General features: G+C 32.9%; 1 protein-coding gene across 1 annotated transcript; it reads right to left on the bottom strand.

Moving 5' to 3' along the window:
• Window positions 1–9,207: 9,207 nt before the first annotated feature.
• On the bottom strand, window positions 9,208–13,448 carry LOC111384947 (probable xyloglucan glycosyltransferase 12). Its single transcript, XM_023009294.1, has 5 exons — window positions 12,079–13,448; window positions 11,538–11,846; window positions 10,810–11,100; window positions 10,612–10,725; window positions 9,208–10,301 (listed from the first exon to the last, which is right to left on the bottom strand). The coding sequence occupies exons 1-5, from the start codon at window positions 12,832–12,834 to the stop codon at window positions 9,672–9,674; spliced, it is 2,100 nt and encodes a 699-aa protein (XP_022865062.1). The 5' UTR covers window positions 12,835–13,448; the 3' UTR covers window positions 9,208–9,671.
• Between the last annotated feature and the right edge of the window lie 4,959 nt (window positions 13,449–18,407).

Below are 18,407 nucleotides of genomic sequence, written 5' to 3'. Positions count from 1 at the left end.
ATATAGGTAATAGTTTTCGGTTCTATGTAATATTAGATAAAAAGTAGATTTGATCAAAAGTATATAATTAAACTTTAGCAAACATGCACTTAGTTTGTTCATTCTAAATTTAATATTTTGTTTTCATGTGGTTGACGTAATATGTTCGAAATATATTTATTTATTTTTAATAATATTGGTTTTCTTAAATATATTTAACTTTTTAGAAGTGCGTGAATTGTAGAAGTTTAGAGAAATTTAATGTCATGATCTGTTTAAGTCACTGAATTCGTAATTAGATTTGTGTTGAATCAGAGATTTCGTGAATTGATTGGAATTCATATGCTACATGGACTCTTGTTAGTGAAAGGGTGAATTTTCAATTTCCACATCTTTCCTTATTAATCTATATTAATAAATCCGAATGGCATATACAGCACAGCTTATCATCCATTCGGATAGTAGAATTTTCAACTTCGGACCGATATAATTCCCCTACTCCAGAATGACCTGACCTTTTATGGAAATTCTCATGAGAATCGTAGTTCGGTTATATTACATGATGTTGGGAATTTACTTAATATAAAATTAAACAAAATTTTCAATTCCCATCAAGGATATTTGTGATAAAGAATAAACCTTTTTTAAATTCTGCGAACTCCTTTACTTTTCTTGAACTCAAACAATTACGATCTACAATTCACAATTGTCCAATTATCATATCTCCAATGAAAATCCACACAACGAATAAGTTTGAGACAACTAGTATCTTTTTTTCTTGTGTTGGCAAGTGAATTAAATTCTCTACGGATTTTTCAAACCTTAGCATCCTGTTAATATAAGTCCAAACAAGTTTGGTCCATCTCTTAACTTAATTCAGTTCAATATTTAACTAATCCAATTAATTAAATGTGGAAATTACATGTGACCAAATTTTTTAAATTATCATTTCAAAAATCAAATTTAAAGTTTGTTTATACAAAAATCAGATGATAATTTAATATTATTAATAATATTATAAAATTAAATTAATATACCCCCCTCACCCCCACCACTCCTCACACCAAAATTCAATTCTCTCTCTCCCTCTCTCCACCGGCAGCTGCGACAATGATGCACTTGACGAGAGTTGTCGTTGCTGCCATGCCGATGATGTTTGCGTTGAGCGACGATGTCGCTTTACGTTATTGTTGTAGCGATGAACGGCGATATAGTCGTCGCTGCGTTCGGTGCACAACAGTTGATATGATCCAAGATGTGTGCCAAACCACCAAGCATTTATTGATTGATTGAAGAAGGCCGCATAGGCTATCAATCGGCCAGAATTTTCCAGATTCTTGCGCGACCAGTTTTACTTAATTAAAACTCTTAATTTGGTAATTTTATATTATTAGGACTCCTTTAGTCACGTTTTACCATGTTTAGTGTTAGTTTTCAAATTTAATTAGGTTTCTATATTTTCCATGAAAATAGGATTTTTATTTTCATTGTAAAACAACCAAAACTTTTATCATGAATTGAATGGAGATTTTCCTTCCGAAGCTTTTGCTTCAAAATACCGGATTTATCAATATTTAATATCTTGTGGTGTTCAAACAAATTACTGGGTTAGATTCTTTGGGTTGTGTAATCAAAGGGTCATTTGCATCGCCGTTATCATTGGGTTGTTTGATTCATTAATTCTTTGGGTCAAATCCACAAATTCGAAGGAGATTTCAAGATTGTGTGATTAAGAGGTCGTTTGTTTTATATACGTTCGGTTGCTTAGTTCACTTTTGCGGGTCAATTCCTAAATCTTGATCATTATTTGGACGTTCTTGGAATCCGCTATCAATTCCTGTGGTTTTGATTGCAACCTTACTAACCGGGTTCACATCATTTGGTATCAGAGCTAAGGTACCAAGATCGAGGTTATATATTTTTATTTTTTTTATTTAGTATTTGTTTTCTTATTTTTGTGTTCTTCAAGTTTTTGCAAATTTTTTTTAGTTTGTTGAGTCTTAGATCCAAAATCTTTAGTAATCTAGTTGTCTTTGTGTTTTTTTTAAAAAAAATTACAGTTCGTCCGTACGGTACAAAAAAAAATTGAGTAAAAAAAAGGAAAAAGAAGAAAAAAAAATAGAAAAGGTAGTCAAAAAAATGTCAAATTCATGTCAAAGTCAATTCCAAATGTCGAAAAGGATGATACAGAGGTTTGAGATGATGGTTGAGAATATGGAAAATAAATTGGATAGATTAAATGTGAAATTGAAAAGTATTCATAGGAATCAATGTGATGAGGGGTTCAATGTGAGGAGACAGGAACCTAGGATGAAAAATTGTGATGCATATGAATATGGTTGTGGCATTGATGAAGTATGGGAATCAAGAAATAGAGGCTAGGCATGGGAGAAGGGATACAAATTATTATAGGAGAGATTGGCGAGAAGTCGAATTTAGGGAGAAGCCTAGGAGATGTTGTGGAGATGATTATCCAGTGGAAAAGAAAATACCTAGTACAAAGTGTACAAGTAGTGTATCAAGCAAGATGACTGGGGTGGATTATAAGTAGGAATTTTCAAAGATTCATGAATTGTTAAATTCTCAAATTAATCATGTGAAGGAAAGTGAGAGTAAAAGAAAAATTAGTGCGGTGGTTAGTTGCAAGAAAAAAGAAGAAAAGCTGCAAGAGAGTGAAAAGGGTGAGTGGTTAAAATGAAAGTAGAGTTACGGGATGAAAATGAAAGAGTCTTCGGAGGTGGAAAAGAAGAGTGGAGTGGAGGAGGCGTTGACGATAACTAACACTTCCCTCCCCATTTTGAATAATTCTGTTTTGCAGGATAACAAATATTCTATTCAAGAAATCAATCAGATTAGAATCCCTTACAACTCGGGTATTGATTATCAAATAGTGGATGACATTCAACAACAACAATGCTTCAATCTGGATATCTCTATAATACCGAAAATTGATTTTGTTATCCCTAAGGAGACTATGGAGATTCAAAGGTAGTGGAATGAATTTGTATGTAGTGGATTGAATTACAAAGTTGACTTGGCAGTAAAAATGCATCCATTTGAAGTGTTATTACTATCAGTGCCGAGGCGAGGAAGGACATGGAAAATGCACAGTAGCTCATCACATAAAATTATTTTGGGAGTATCTCAAACGGGCCAAAGTAAGCAGTCACGGCGTGAGCACTTCAACCATTGTGAAGGCGATTGGGTTTACATATGCAAGAGGCGGGTTCAAATACCAAAGCAGTCCAAATTGCATCCTAGAGGAGATAGACCATTTCATGTACTTGCATTAATTGGAGAAAAAAGCGACAATCTGGATGTTTAAGGTTTGGATTCAAAGTCAAATCCTTTCGAAGAGAGAAGGGGTGATATGATCCAAGATGCATGCCAAACCACCGAGCATTTATTGATTGATTGAAGGTCGCATAGGCTATCAACCAGCCAGAATTTTCCAGATTCTTGCACAACAAGTTTTACTTAATTAAAATTCTTAATTTGGTAATTTTATATTATTAGGATTCCTTTAGTCACGTTTTACCATGTCTAGTGTTAGTTGTCCAATTTATTTAAGTTTCTATATTTTCCATAGAAATAGGATTTTTATTTTCATTGTAAAACAACCAAGACTTTTATCATGAATTGAATGGAGATTTTTCTCTTGAAGCTTTTGCTTCAAAATACTGGATTTATCGAGATTTAATATCTTGTGGCGTTCAAACAAATTATCGGGTTAGATTCTTTGGGTTGTGTAATCAAAAGGTCCTTTGCATCGCTTATCATTGGTTGTTTAATTTATTAATTCTTTGGGTCAAATCCACAAATTTGGGGGAGATTTCAAGATTGTGTGATTAAGAGGTTGTTCGTTTCATATACGTTTAGCTTCTTAGTCCACTTTTGCGGTTAATTCTTAAACCTTGATCATTATTTGGGCGTTCTTGGGATCCATTGTCAATTCCTGTGGGTTCGATAGCAACCTTGCTAATCGGGTTCGCATCAACAGTCATTGTTGATTTTCAAGCTATCTAATTTTTGGGCGTTGGTGGTGCTGATTTATGGCTTTGATGATCTGTTGTCGCTGCGCTCGGTCGTCGTCAACTAGATCTAATTTTGCGATCGATTGTTGTCTAGGTTTTGGATGTTAATAGTGGTGGGCGTAAAAGTCATTGCTGGTGGTGGAAAATGAGGGGAAAAACTGAAGTAATGGGTGTCGGAGTTTTTGGAATAATTGGTGGTGGTTTGCAAATGCCGATGGCAGTGGTGGCGATCGTCGTGGCTGTGACCGATTATTTTAGATATTTTTTTGTGGTGTTTAGGTGGTGATGGTTGTGATGTCAACTGCGATGGTGAGGTATTGGTGATTTTCGCGATATTGGTAGTGGTCGGCATGACAGAGGTGTTGTGGTTGTGGTTGGAATGGAGATGATTGTGACCAATTATTTAATTGATTGCAACCATTAAATAATATTTGACTTATAACTTGTGACCAATAAATAATATATGATCTAAAAGTTTGATCCGTGACTTGCAAAATTTGTGATTTGTGACCAACAAATAAATTGTAACCCATAAATTTTTTAATTTTTGACCGATGAAATAAGTGTTCTATAAAATTTTTGGTTCGTGAACAAGAAATAATTTGTGACCAAATAGTATAAAATTGTGACTTTAATATATTTAATTAATAAAATATATTTTCAATTAATGATTTCATAAATGAAATTTAATTAATATCTGATTTTTGAAGTTTTAAATCTTGTTTCTTATTTTTGAAATTAGTCCCACTTAATCTCTTATATATATGAAATTTTCCATAATTAAACTTGGTGGATGAATTAATTAATACAATTAATCAATTCAGGCCTATTAACAATTAACTCAATTAATTAATTATTCAACACTTGTCAATTAATTAATTGGTAAATCTTATTGTTCTAGTTCTCATTTTGTGTGTGACACATTAGGTTCTCAATCACGATACCTAGCGACATGAATTATTATTTTGATTCAATCAAAATTGATAAATTAAAATATTTTTTTTTTAATTTATTACAAATTTACATTCGTCATCCTATATTGACATCTAACAATATGTCAGAGCAATACATGTGACAAAAATGTCACGTGATTTACCGTGAAACTATAATCCCTTTGTCAATATGATTCGATCAATTACGAGATATGAATATGTGTCAATCTCAATTATTGATCATATCTTTCATTTCACTATTAAATCAATAAGTCGAAAACTTCTTTTCGATTTATGAGTACATATTGGGTTAGGATTTCATTATCAACTTAAATGAATGAAATGTGGATCATAGTATCTTACTACTAAGAGTAACGAATAATCTATTAATCATTCACAGCTTTCATATGATTTTTGACATACACGAACGATATCGTATTAGTTGTCCTTGGCAAAGCAATATTTAACATCACCAAAGTATGACTGTCATCATATAAGACACTATAATGATCTCAAGTTAAATGACCAATTTCACTATCAAACATAGAGATTAAACACCAACACTCAAATAGTTATCTATGTGAAATATCCCAGTAGGTCTCCAATATTTTGTTCTATAACAAAATATACACATATTTATTTAAGTGTCATCACACTTTAAATTGTGATATCAGCAACTTACTTTACAAGTAAGAAATGTCACACGTAATAGTCTATTCGTAATAAACGATATTTGTATCTCGTTTTTGCTTACGAACACGAATAATTTAAGATTCAGTCAAATGCAATTTGTATCTCACATTCACAATTCGTTGTGATTAACAAATTACCAAAACTTGAATTTACGGACTCTATTATTTAATTTAATTGAGTATTAATTAAATAATGAATCTACCATAAATTTGCATCAATTATATATTAAAAGTGTTTATGCTCAAAGTTGATTGGATTTAGAACATAACACTTATATATGATTTATTTTCAACAAGGCATCTATAGTATATGCATATCGTGTGATGTTTCATTGTTATGTTCACACATATTGCAATTAAACTGTACGCGCCTACATTTTATAGTTGTCTAAACCTTTTTTTATTTTAATTCAATAGGAATTGGACTTTTACGTCAACTCCAATACCGAATTCAGTGGTATTATCAATTTATTCTACAGAAATGATGTGATACTGTATCTCGATCTTAAGTTGAACGCACAGCAAAAGCAAATTTTCAGTATTTCGTGCTTTAGTCACTTCCTTGGGATAAGTAATCTCCATATACATCAGCTAATTCTCAGATTGTTACTTCTAGATGTAAAGGAGGCATCCCATTTTTTATTTTTATTTTTATTTTTTTTTATGATCGAGGATGTTCGAACCAGCTTATGCGCTCTTTGACTAATCACACATTATCATGGAGTTGTCATTCGTTGTCCTTATTGGGGACACCTACATCAACCAAATACTCTATTTTGAGGCATGAACAATTATTTTTCATCCTTAATTCAGCCGTTATCGAGCCAATGAGATCTGACATATTTGCAATCAATTGGCACGAGTAATATATATATATACACACACACACATGTGTGTGTGTGTGTTCCCTTGATTAATAACACGTTCACACCTCCATAGCTACAGAAAATCGACACACATATGGTCACAATATTTATTTATCAGTTATCAAACTCATTACATAAATTGTATTTCCGTCAACAAAAACCTCGGCTCAACAGAGCAATATTCACACACATTCAATTGACATAGCTAATATCAAAATAATTAAGGTTTTTGCTCTAACAAAGCAGCAAGTGTGTGTGTGTGTGTGTTCCCTTGATTAATAACACGTTCACACCTCCATAGCTACAGAAAATCGACACACATATGGTCACAATATTTATTTATCAGTTATCAAACTCATTACATAAATTGTATTTCCGTCAACAAAAACCTCGGCTCAACAGAGCAATATTCACACACATTCAATTGACATAGCTAATATCAAAATAATTAAGGTTTTTGCTCTAACAAAGCAGCAAGTTAAATGGGTTTAAATACAAGATGTGTAGAGTCGATGTATAACGTTGGTTTTTTTCCAAACTCTATCTATCATCGAAGTATTTTAGGCTAAGGGGCTGTTTGGGAGTGATTTTTCACCCGAAAAAATTGATTTTTTAACTGTTATTTTACCATTTCAGCCGTAAAGTTTGACTTCTTCTCTCACAGGTGGCTCCCACTTTTCTCCTAACTGTCAAAAAATCAATTTTCAAAATCGCTCCCAAACGGGACCTAAATTTATTTACATTAACGGTTACATAGTTCAACAGATTATTTGTCAATAGACTCATTCTAAAGCAGAAAAAAAAATAGATAATTACAAAATAATATTCTTATATATAGCAAATTACGACACTTAATTTGAAGTTGATCATTCAAATATAAAAATTCATATACGGATGAAGCAAGTGGATAAAAATTCGTATACTCGTACTGAATCATATTAATTATATTTTCTAATCAAGATGTATATATATGATAACAATTATCGATATTACCTGAATCATGAAGAATTATAGTCCAATTCTTTGAACCGATTGATGGAACGAAATCACGGATGAAATTAAGACAAATTTGTCTAATCAAGGGCAAATTAATGCCTTAATCAAAAAAATTTGAATTATCAAATAATCCAAGGCATGAATTATGCCTAGATTTAACCAACCTTTTCTGCCTATGTTTGGCCCTCATTTTTAAAAAAAATATATATTTTTTCAAAACTCATTTTCAATTACACAGTCTCCCATAAAATAATTTTACACACAGATTCAAAATTTTCATTATTTTTTAACCACGCTTCTCCAACAAAATACTATTTCAAAATACATTTTGACCCAAAAATAAGGCTCAAACAAGGGATTGACACCTCTGCAATCATGTATGATACGCAACCTATTGCTTCATTACCATTCATAACTCTTGAAAATTATTATTACTAAACGATATCGAATCAAAATCATATTATCCTACACAACAAGCCAACCAAATGTGTTTAAAAAGGGGAAGTGATACATGTACATAATTGTCTACATAATGGTGTCCATAATTACACGTGGCACTGGATCCAACCTTTAACTCAAATCTCACACTTGTACATCAACAACTAGATGATTGCCACATCATATTATGAACACCATTATGTGCAACAATTATGTACAAATAGAATTTTCCTTTAAAAAGTGCTTATAAATGATTTAAATTATAAATAAATAAAATTGAGGGATGTGTGAGTGAACAATACTTGTTGATTTCTCGAAATATATAGATAAAAAGCGACTCAGTTGTTTATAAATATATACACAAAGTGCACTGATTATTTTCTTTTCTCAAAGAGTGCATAAGAAATAGAACGAAATTTGTGACACAATTTATTTCTTTTAATTAAAAAATAAAAATGTAAATTAGTATATCTAGTAGTATACATACGTGTGTAGAATCGTGACAATTTATATTTTTGTGACTACTTGTAGTAGAAAAACAAGTTATATGCCAGCCATCATAACTAGAAAGATCTAGTTTTATGAAAAAATTTCGTTTTACATTATTAAATGAAAATTAGATTAATTTAATAGTCCAAAATTGCAAATGGTTCTTCACTTCCATATCTCAAAGAGGATTAAAATTGTTTTTTTGTTATTATAATTTAGATTAGTACATTTGGGCTCCTTTCAAAACTACATCTAATTAATTAGTGCAAATAAAATCATAAAAAATTAGTAATTATTGGATTGAATTTTTATTTTTATTTTTTATTGTGAGCTGACAAAAAGTTGAACGAAAAACAACTCAATAAGAGTGTGCACAACTAGGCATTTGGCCTTCTGCCTCTACTTTTTAATATGCCTTTTTGCTATTGTTTACAGGTTGATTGTATCGACTCCATGCCTTACCCGCTTGCTTTCTTTAATCACTTTGAAGGAGATTTGAAGCGTAATTTAAGTAAATATGTCCATTTAACATGACTTCCACTTTTGCTTAAACGACGATTTTCTCAATCAACATTACATTCAAGTTCTTAGCTACCAAATGATAAGAGGGCCAGTAGATAGAACCTGCAAGCTTTCTACCAACAAGTTTAATATTTATTTATTTTTATTGGTTTTTTTTTTTTGGGGGGGGTTTCAAAAATGGACAAACATATATTATATTAAAGGACTGCCAGTTAGTGCTATCAACCGAAGTTAGCAAATGTCAATTCAAACTGTAGAATTATGAAATCAATAGATGAAACATTATTGTGCAGAGAAGATGCAAAGTATTCCTGCTCCAAGTATTTTAGCTGTCACCAATTTATGAACGACAAATTCTTCTTACAAAAATAATATACCAACAAACAAAAGAATCTACACAGACAGCAATAACAAAACCAAAAACGAAAACCTGATATAGTAATGAATACCACCACTTTGTGCCAGTTTCCTCTGCTTCCTCAATGCCAAGTGAGAGTGCTGTAATTTTTAATGAATTGCCTCCTTATCGGGTGATTTGGTTTTCGGGTGCAGTTATCGTATGAAAGCAAGGACAAAATACTTTCGCCTCTACAAAGCAGAATTTCCACACAGCTCCTATGTCCAGCTTGCTCATTCCTAGAAGTATTAACTTCAGTATCCAGCATCTCAGGAAATGATTGACTACAGATTTACATGTTTAGTATTAAACCTAGCTACATTGAGTTACTCCACCTGCTCGCCAATTAGGTCGAGCCCCACGAGCAGGAATGATATGCCCTGAAAGAGCAAGAAGTAAAAATGGATCCCCTGTGCAGACAAGAGACTTCTTGCTGAAGCTGTCAAAAGAAGGAAAGCTAGTGTCAACTCCTTGGTATATATTCTGTTGTGCTTCTTCTTTCGAGAAGCCCTCTGCTCCTGCTGTTTAATTTCCTCTCGCATTTCCTCTAGGTTAGGCTCTGAGCTACCTCTTTGGTGCTTTGTTGGTTGCTTCTCAACCAAGGAATTAAGATCACCCTCTGAGGACCGACCAGACTTTTTAGTGACAACCCACTCGTATGCACTTCCAAGTTGGAAAAGGCCAGATATCATAGCATTGAACTTCGTTACCGACATGGTATTCTCAAAAAGAAGGTAAGGCACAATGAAGGGAAAAGACTTGGGTGCTGGGAGTATATTCAAAAACGACATTGTTGCAGGTACATAACTGACAACCCAAGTCGGGAGAGTAGCCTCCGGAATGAACATTGTCATAGGAAGAATGATGCAGAACAAAGTGAATGAATAAAACGGGAGTATCAGTTTCCTTAGAAGGAAGAAGAGAAAAATCATGTTGCCTTTCTTCCAAATACTGATCTGCATCAAAAGATACAGTCCACTTCAGTTCCAAACAATATCACACACAATTTGTGCTTGTTCGACATCTAATGTTTATAAACATTTTATAATTAGTCAAACCACTTTTTTATCCACACATAAGACTCACAAGTACTATCAACTTTTTCACCACTCATTTCTATTCTTATCATTTAAACTGTTTATAAACACTTCCAAAACAAGTTTAAACATGATTTGACATTGTATAAAAAACAAAAATTAACTTCTTTTCCTTTTTGATATTGTTTAGTGCTATACGATCCTCCGTATCAAACATGTCTCCACATACCTTTGATCTAATGATGTCTGGCATACAGAGACGGAACAACTGCATAGGCCCAGAATGCCATCTGTGTTGTTGCTTCCTGTAGGCTTCATAAGATTCCGGCAGTTCACATTGACACTGAAAATTATCAAAACAAATTAATTTGGTTGCTAAAAGTAATTAAATATAATGCCCCAGAAACAGATTGTTGCAGTATACTACCTCCACGTCATTGAGGAAGATGAACTTCCATCCTCTAAGATGAGCACGAACAGCAATGTCCATGTCCTCGACCGTGGTCCTTTCCAACCATCCACCAGAATCCTCTAATGCTTTTATCCTCCATACACCAGCAGTCCCATTAAACCCAAAGAAATTAAGAAAAATTCCATTCACCTGCTGCTCCACCTCAAAATGAAAAGCTAAATTAATGAGCTGCAACCTCGTTAGTAGGTTTTCATCCTTGTTCACAAATGACCACCTTGCTTGAACCAATCCTATTTCCTCATTATCCTACAATCCAATGTGAGAACAAACATTTATTTTCGGAAACCTATTTATACTTCAAAATTATGGCATGTTTGGCATGCTAGATAGCACGGACAGTGAGAACAAACATTTATTAAGGGAAATGAAATTAAAATCTTATTTATTGTCCCATAAAATACCATCCAATGTTACCAAACATACCATTAAAAAGATTATGAGATGGTTCAGGAACTCATGCATACGGCTACTATGTAATAAATACAGCGCCAATAAAACTTCAATGACAATGCAGTTCCATATTAAAAAGTAAACAGGAAATCCATGAAGTGTAACTTTCTGCATGTGAATGTATGCTTTGAATAGGAAATTCGGAGGATAAACAATTAAAACAAAAATCAATAATTGTATTTCCATCTCAAACCCTACATTTATGCAAGCATATTTACAGAGCTGAAGAACACCTTAAAGTGAGGAACAGTCTTTTTTAGAAAATCTGGAGTGGGCTGAAAATCGGCGTCAAATATCGCAACAAATTCGTAATCCTTAACATAGCTGCAGTTCATTGCAGACTTAAGATTGCCAGCTTTATACCCCTCCCTAATCACTCTGTGTCGGTACACAATGTTGGCACCTTCCTGTTGCCATTTATTCACCTCCTCGTTGATCAATGACTGCGTTGTCGGGTCATCTGAATCATCCAAAATTTGAATCAACAAATTCCCTTTAGGCCAGTCCAAATTACACACTGCCGCAATAGATTGTTGATAAACCTATCAAAGTTCACAACAGAACAATCCAAGTCAAGCCACTAGTAACAAAACCAATAATACAAAAATTATACCATTAAGAGCATGTTTGCCGGACCTTAAAGAGGCAACTTGTAATTAATAAGCAAGCTTCAAATAAAGTACCTTTTTTCTTTTATCTTTTTTATCAAAATTGGATATAAGTCCCAAACATGCTCTAAATTGGGATGTCAAGATATAGAAGAAAACAAATTACCTCTTTTTCATTGCACATGGGAATCTGAACTAAGACCATAGGAAAATAGCCATCAGCATCTCCAGACTCCAGATCTACAAGTTCTTGTTTGCAAACTGGTCTGATTTTCTTGAACTTGATCCAGAAGCAACCCAAACAAAGAATTAGCCTATCCAAGCTCTGGATAAGGAAGAGAACTATACACACATTAGCCAACAACTGGAGAGGTGGAGCAAGATATTCCATCCTGATCAAAACCCAGCTAGAATACAGGGAATCGAACACACTCTTCACAACCAAAGGACTAGTCAAACTGTAGAGGTACTGTAACTGAAGATCAGGTGCACCAAAGTGCCACCCTTTGAAATATGCAGCCATTTCAAAACCAAGCAGGAGTAAAGATAGCCAGAGGAAGACTTTAATGCAGGAGTAAAACCGGGACTTCACCGCCGGGTTTTCGGTGTCAGTGGTGTCGGTAGAGTCCGTGCGGCCAGAGGCTACGCGGCGGCGGACGATGGAGGTGAGGGAGAAGAATGTGGAAGCAATGGAAGTGAGGCAACCGGCTGCCTTATGGGCTTTCAGGAGGAGAACCCACGTTAGCTGCTTGGCGTTCTTGTTCCGGCCTCCTTTGGGTACGCTGTCGTTTGTGTACATTAAGTCTTCCTCTGAAGGGGACTCAAGCTCCACTATGGACCAGTTACTTGGGTTCTCCATTTTCACAACCACAGGGGTCCCCCCGTGAGTTTCCTTCGCCCACCAGTACAAAGATGGTGCCATTCTTCAAGAGTTGGATGAATTTTATACAAGAGCCAGATGAAGCTTCAAATGTTAAATTTCAAAGACCAAAGATCAAATTTTATGAAAGAATGTGAAAACCCAGATGCTAAACAGGGGCCAAAAGACTAAAGATTTAGGGGCTTTTGAGTGTAAAAACCCAGGAGGAGAAATGCTCGGACAAAGCTCTTTTTATGGGTTTTTGAACTTGAACTGCTAAAAACAGAATACGAGGGGCAAATCCAGGAAACGGTGGAGTGACAGTGAATGCTACAAAGACTTCATTTTAGAGAGATGAGGAAGGGACGCGTGGGGGTGGAAGAAAGAAGCTAATTCATGGAGGCATTCATGTTGAGATTATTATAAGGGAATATAAATTCAAATTTTAATAGCAGTAGAAATGATAAATTATTATTCTAAAATTCTGAAAAGAAAAAACAGAAAATGGGGAGGTTATGAGCGTGTAGTACAAAATGTCTATACAGCTAGCAATATATAGAGTGAGAAAGAAAGAATAATGTAGAGAGAGAATCGATTATAATATTCAAAAAATGTAGAGAGAGAAATTGTGGTAACAGCTCAACACGTCTTTGATTTTGATTCCAGTAAACAGAATTGAATATCAAATTCATTATTCACACACTCAAATATATACAGCCCATTGCCACATTCTCTGTAAAATAATAATAAAATTCAAAATCAAAATCAAATAGCACCAAAAATTTCGAACTTTTACAGTAATTCAACAAAATTGGAGATTTGCAAAAGCCAAACAATCAATGGCCACTGTCTGAAATGTTCTGAAAAGAAACAAAAATGGAGATCTAAAAAGAACAATTAATGGGGTGGGAATCGCAAAATGGATTATGGAAAATAAAAACAAAAATGAGATCATAAAAAGAATAAAGAAAAATCCGCGAGCAATTGGGTAAATTATTTTTTATTTTGCCTTTTCTACCAACTCTGCTTTCCTTAATTTAATACAAATAACAACAAAATTTTAGCCATTTCTTAAATGAAAACCCTAATTTTGAAGATTCCAAATGCTACACACACAAAATTGACTTAAAATCCTTGAATAAACAATAAAGAAAAATTGGAAATTTCAACCTTAACTCCACCTGGAATTGAATTGTTCCACCCGTAGATTCAATTAGGGTTTGATATTTTGAATTTCTCATAATCAATGCACTAAAAAACCTTTGCCCCTTTCTCAAAACACGGAAACTATCAAGAGAAAAATGTGACTCAAAGCAGAAATTTGAGCAATTTTTTTTAAATAAATAAATAGATTTTAATTAATTTATTAATTATTTTGAGTTTTTTTTATGAAAAAAAAATGAAAATCATGGGCATTGTGTAATGACCAAGTCCCCTACCTTAGGTTTAGCCGTTAATTACAAATAATTTGAATAAGCCGGATTGTTTTGTATGTTTTTTGACTATGCTGTGTTTGGGGGGGTTAAAATCAAATTTTTATTATATTTTGATAAATTTAATGAAATGTGAAGTTGAAATGTTGCAAGTCCTAGAAAATGTGCAATTAAAATTAATTGTTGATTTTGATTAATATTTTAATTTTAATTTTTGTCGAACATAGAATATTGCATTTTTCACACTTGGCAGAAGACAATGCTTCATAAAGGTAAATTTAGTATTAAAATTAAAAAATAAAATAAAATCCGTGCAAATGGAAAGAGAGATCATTTATCGTAAGCTAAGAAATTGAATCACTTGTCATATTTGTTAGATATTTATACAATAAATATGATTATGTGGAGGAAACAGCCAATTTAGATGAAGTGTCCAAGTGACAGAAAGTATCAAATTTCTGTGGGAGGTAGGGGGTTTGGGTCACATCCGACGCAATAATAAAACAGCCTTTGATCGATAGTTTCATGTATCTCATGAATTGTACAAGACTTGACATAGTATATGCAATCTGTAAACTTGGCAATTATACTAGTAAACCTAACAGTGAACATTGGGATGCTCTCATTCGAGTTTTGAGGTATTAGAGATACACTTTAGACTATGGAATATATTATACCAAGTTCCTTGCTGTACTTGAAGGATATTGTGATGTTAATTGAATTTTCGATACCAATAAAAGTAAATCAACTAGTGGATATGTTTTTACATTAGTAGGTGGTGATGTATCCTGAAAATTCATTAAAAACCTACATTGCAAGTTCTATTATGGAATCTGAATTCATTGTTTTAGATAAGTTAGGCGATGAGGCTAAATGATTAAGGAATTTTCTTATGAACATTTCTTTGTGGTCTAAACCATTTTCAACAATTTCTGTCCATTGTGACAATCAAGAGCCATTTCAAGAGCTCAAAATTCATCGTACAATGAAAAAGTCAGACATATTCATAGAAGGCACAGTAATGTGTGTCAACTGCTTAAAGATGGGGTTATAACTATTGAATACGTGAAATCGAGTGATATTATTGCTAACCCATTAATCAAAGGATTAGCTAGAGAATTTGTTCAAAAAACATCGAGAGGGACGTGGCTTAACCCTATTACAAACTAGATCACTTATAACGAAAACTCAACCTTACAATTGGAGATCCTATGTACAAAGTTCAATGAGACAACTTAGTTATTGAAGTGGTCTTTTGGGGTGCTACATTGGATTTATTCCAAACCCCTCACTATGGTGCGTAGTACCAACTATTTTATTTAGAGGATAAGCTAATGATCTAAATGCTTACTATGGCTGATATTCAGTGAGATTTTTAGATACAGTGCACCCTTAATAGAAGAACCTATTTAAGTGTGAAAGTGGGGCCTCTTTCTATGAGAATTGAGGGTAATTCTCTAGAGCATTCAAAGAAATTGGAAAAGTTTACTGTCGAAATGAATATAATTGCAAGAACTCAATGATTGGTTTAGAAGTCGTGTGGGTGTTCTATTGTCTTAGATTGCAACCATAATTATAGAGTTTCAGACATAGTTCACTTTACATTTAGCAAGCTTGATAAAATATACAAAGTCAAGGTTCAAGTCGATAGAAACCTAAACCAACGTGATTTCTACCGTATTTCAAAGTAATATTTATATTTATTTTATTTCTTTCATATAGAATATTGTTATATATTTATACAATAAATATAACATGTGAAAGAAATAATTAATTTAGATGAAGTGCCCAAGTGGTAGAAAGCGTGAAACTTGTGTGGGAAGCTAGGGGTTCGTTTCACATCCTTCACAATAGTTTTTATTTATTTATTTAATCATTTTTTAAATTATTTAATGGGTCAAACTAGCCATTATAATATAACCATTTTTCAGCAACCACTATCAAGAGCCCATTATCCATGTTTCCATTAAAAACTATAAATCTTTCTAGATCATGGCGGGGGGAGCTATATCTATTCTACCAATATAAACAATCCCATGATTTTGGGAAAAAAAATACATCAAAAAAATAAAATTATAATTTCCATATTCTGTAATTTTTATACTCGAATTTTACATATTTTTTCTGGAATACACTTGAGAGTTTTAAAATCATTCGTGATTGCTACACGGTGATTTATTTGATTGTTATATCCTGTGAGTGATTATCCACAGAGGTCGCAACAGTTATCGGTGGACAATTTCACTTTAGAACATTGTGCTATCAAGAGACTCAATCAGTAGATAAGTTTTATTTCTGCATTTTACTATTCCGCAAGTTTCTCAAGTTAATGCAACTAATTATTTTTCAACAATATTTTGATATTTTTTACCATATTTGACACACTAATTGAAAATTAAAAAAAAATTATAGTAGAGTATACAATTTTATTTATTTATTTATTTTACATAGATATTGTTTTAGATATATTCATAATCTATTCGAATTTAACATATATAACATATCCATTTTGTTTACACAACATTCATTAAAATTAAGATTTTTATGAAAGGTTGTGTATGTACATAAAGGTTGATACATTGGTTTACACCCATGTGAGTTGGCAAATTTGAATAGATTGATCTTGACTACACATTTTCCAATCAACTATTAAAATTTTCACGCATAGGAAGTGTTAATCAAGGTGTACACTTCATGTGTACAAATAGTTTAATCGTTAAAGTTGAATTGGACCATGAATCGCTAATCACTACTCTGTAAGATATACGATTGGAAGTTCAATGTCAACATTATATAAACTATAGATACACAGAGAAAATGCCTACAAGAAGCACAAGGAGTAAGATCGGTATGACCCATTCTTTTTAGTGGAGGTTGTATCTATGTTCGGCAAGATCGTATGATTATTAGGAATCATTGTGCAATTTAGTTGATGTAAATTATAGATTTTATAATTGAGAATAACAAAATTTATCGGGATACAATTGTCATTCACTAATAAACATACCATTTACAACACATTTTACAATTATTATTATTATTATTGTTATTATTGTTGTTGTTATTGTTGTTTGAAGTATAAAGGATTAGATCATATCATAACACAAAAATTCATTATTTTCGATTAAAACGTGTTCATTTTTTGCCCATATAATTAATGGTTCTATTTTCACAATTCTAATAGAAAAATGATGGAGTTCAACGTCCAAAAAAGTGTGTTCCCCTTAACGATTTGCATTTTGAACTTGACAACAAATAATTCTCACATGTAATGATTTAAAATTTCGAAGTAACGATGAAAGTTGACGTTAGACTGTGCAATTTGTGACGTGTGTCACAAATAATAACCGATTAATGAAATGTTTCAAATGTACAAAAATAACCTCCACTCATCCACAGTTGCCTACATTGTCTAAAAGGTGCGCCTAGACACGATGCGTGACGGAAACGTTAAGCCAAGTGACTTGGCACCTTATTTAGCGGTCAACGGACGTTGACCATAATGTATGCCTAGGCGTGATTATGCGTGACAGCCATATAAAAAGTAGAAAGAGTCCCACAAGGCAAGTAAGGAAGCATTAATCGAGCCTAGGCACGCATTATTATCTTTTTAAATTTTTTATAGCTCTTTTAAATTAAAAGAGCTATAAAAAATTTAAAAATTAAAGGCTGATTTCTTCATTTCGTCTGCTCTAAATTCAAAACACCGTTTAAAGCCTTGAACAAAAGAAAACTCCCAAAAATTCCTATTTATTTACTATTTAGTATTTACATTTGAAATTTATCTTGTTGGTGGAAACTTTAAAAAATTGGATAAAGTTCCTATAAATCTGTTTTAGATGTTTGGTACGTATTATTTTTAATTATTAAGTAATTTTTTGATTGATTAAAAATTAAAATAATATTAAAATAAGAAAATGTCTTTTTACGTTTTTTTACACTTATGCCTTGTCTAACTCATAACTTGGCATTCATGCATCGCCAAGTATTATATCTTTTAGAGCATTGGTTGCCAGCCTGAGGGCCTGTTTGGGAGCGATTTTTTCGCCCAAAAAATTGATTTTTTGACCATTATTTCATTATTCCAACCGTCATATTTGACTTCTTTTCTCACAGACGAACCTCACTTTTCTCCTAACGGTCAAAAAATCAATTCTCAAAATTACTCCCAAATAGACTCTAAGTTACGCTAAAACAGGGATG

The sequence above is a fragment of the Olea europaea genome, unplaced genomic scaffold, assembly GCF_002742605.1.
Source record: "Olea europaea var. sylvestris unplaced genomic scaffold, O_europaea_v1 scaffold3055, whole genome shotgun sequence".
NCBI lineage: Eukaryota > Viridiplantae > Streptophyta > Magnoliopsida > Lamiales > Oleaceae > Olea > Olea europaea.
This window is presented reverse-complemented; position numbering and strand designations above follow the sequence as displayed.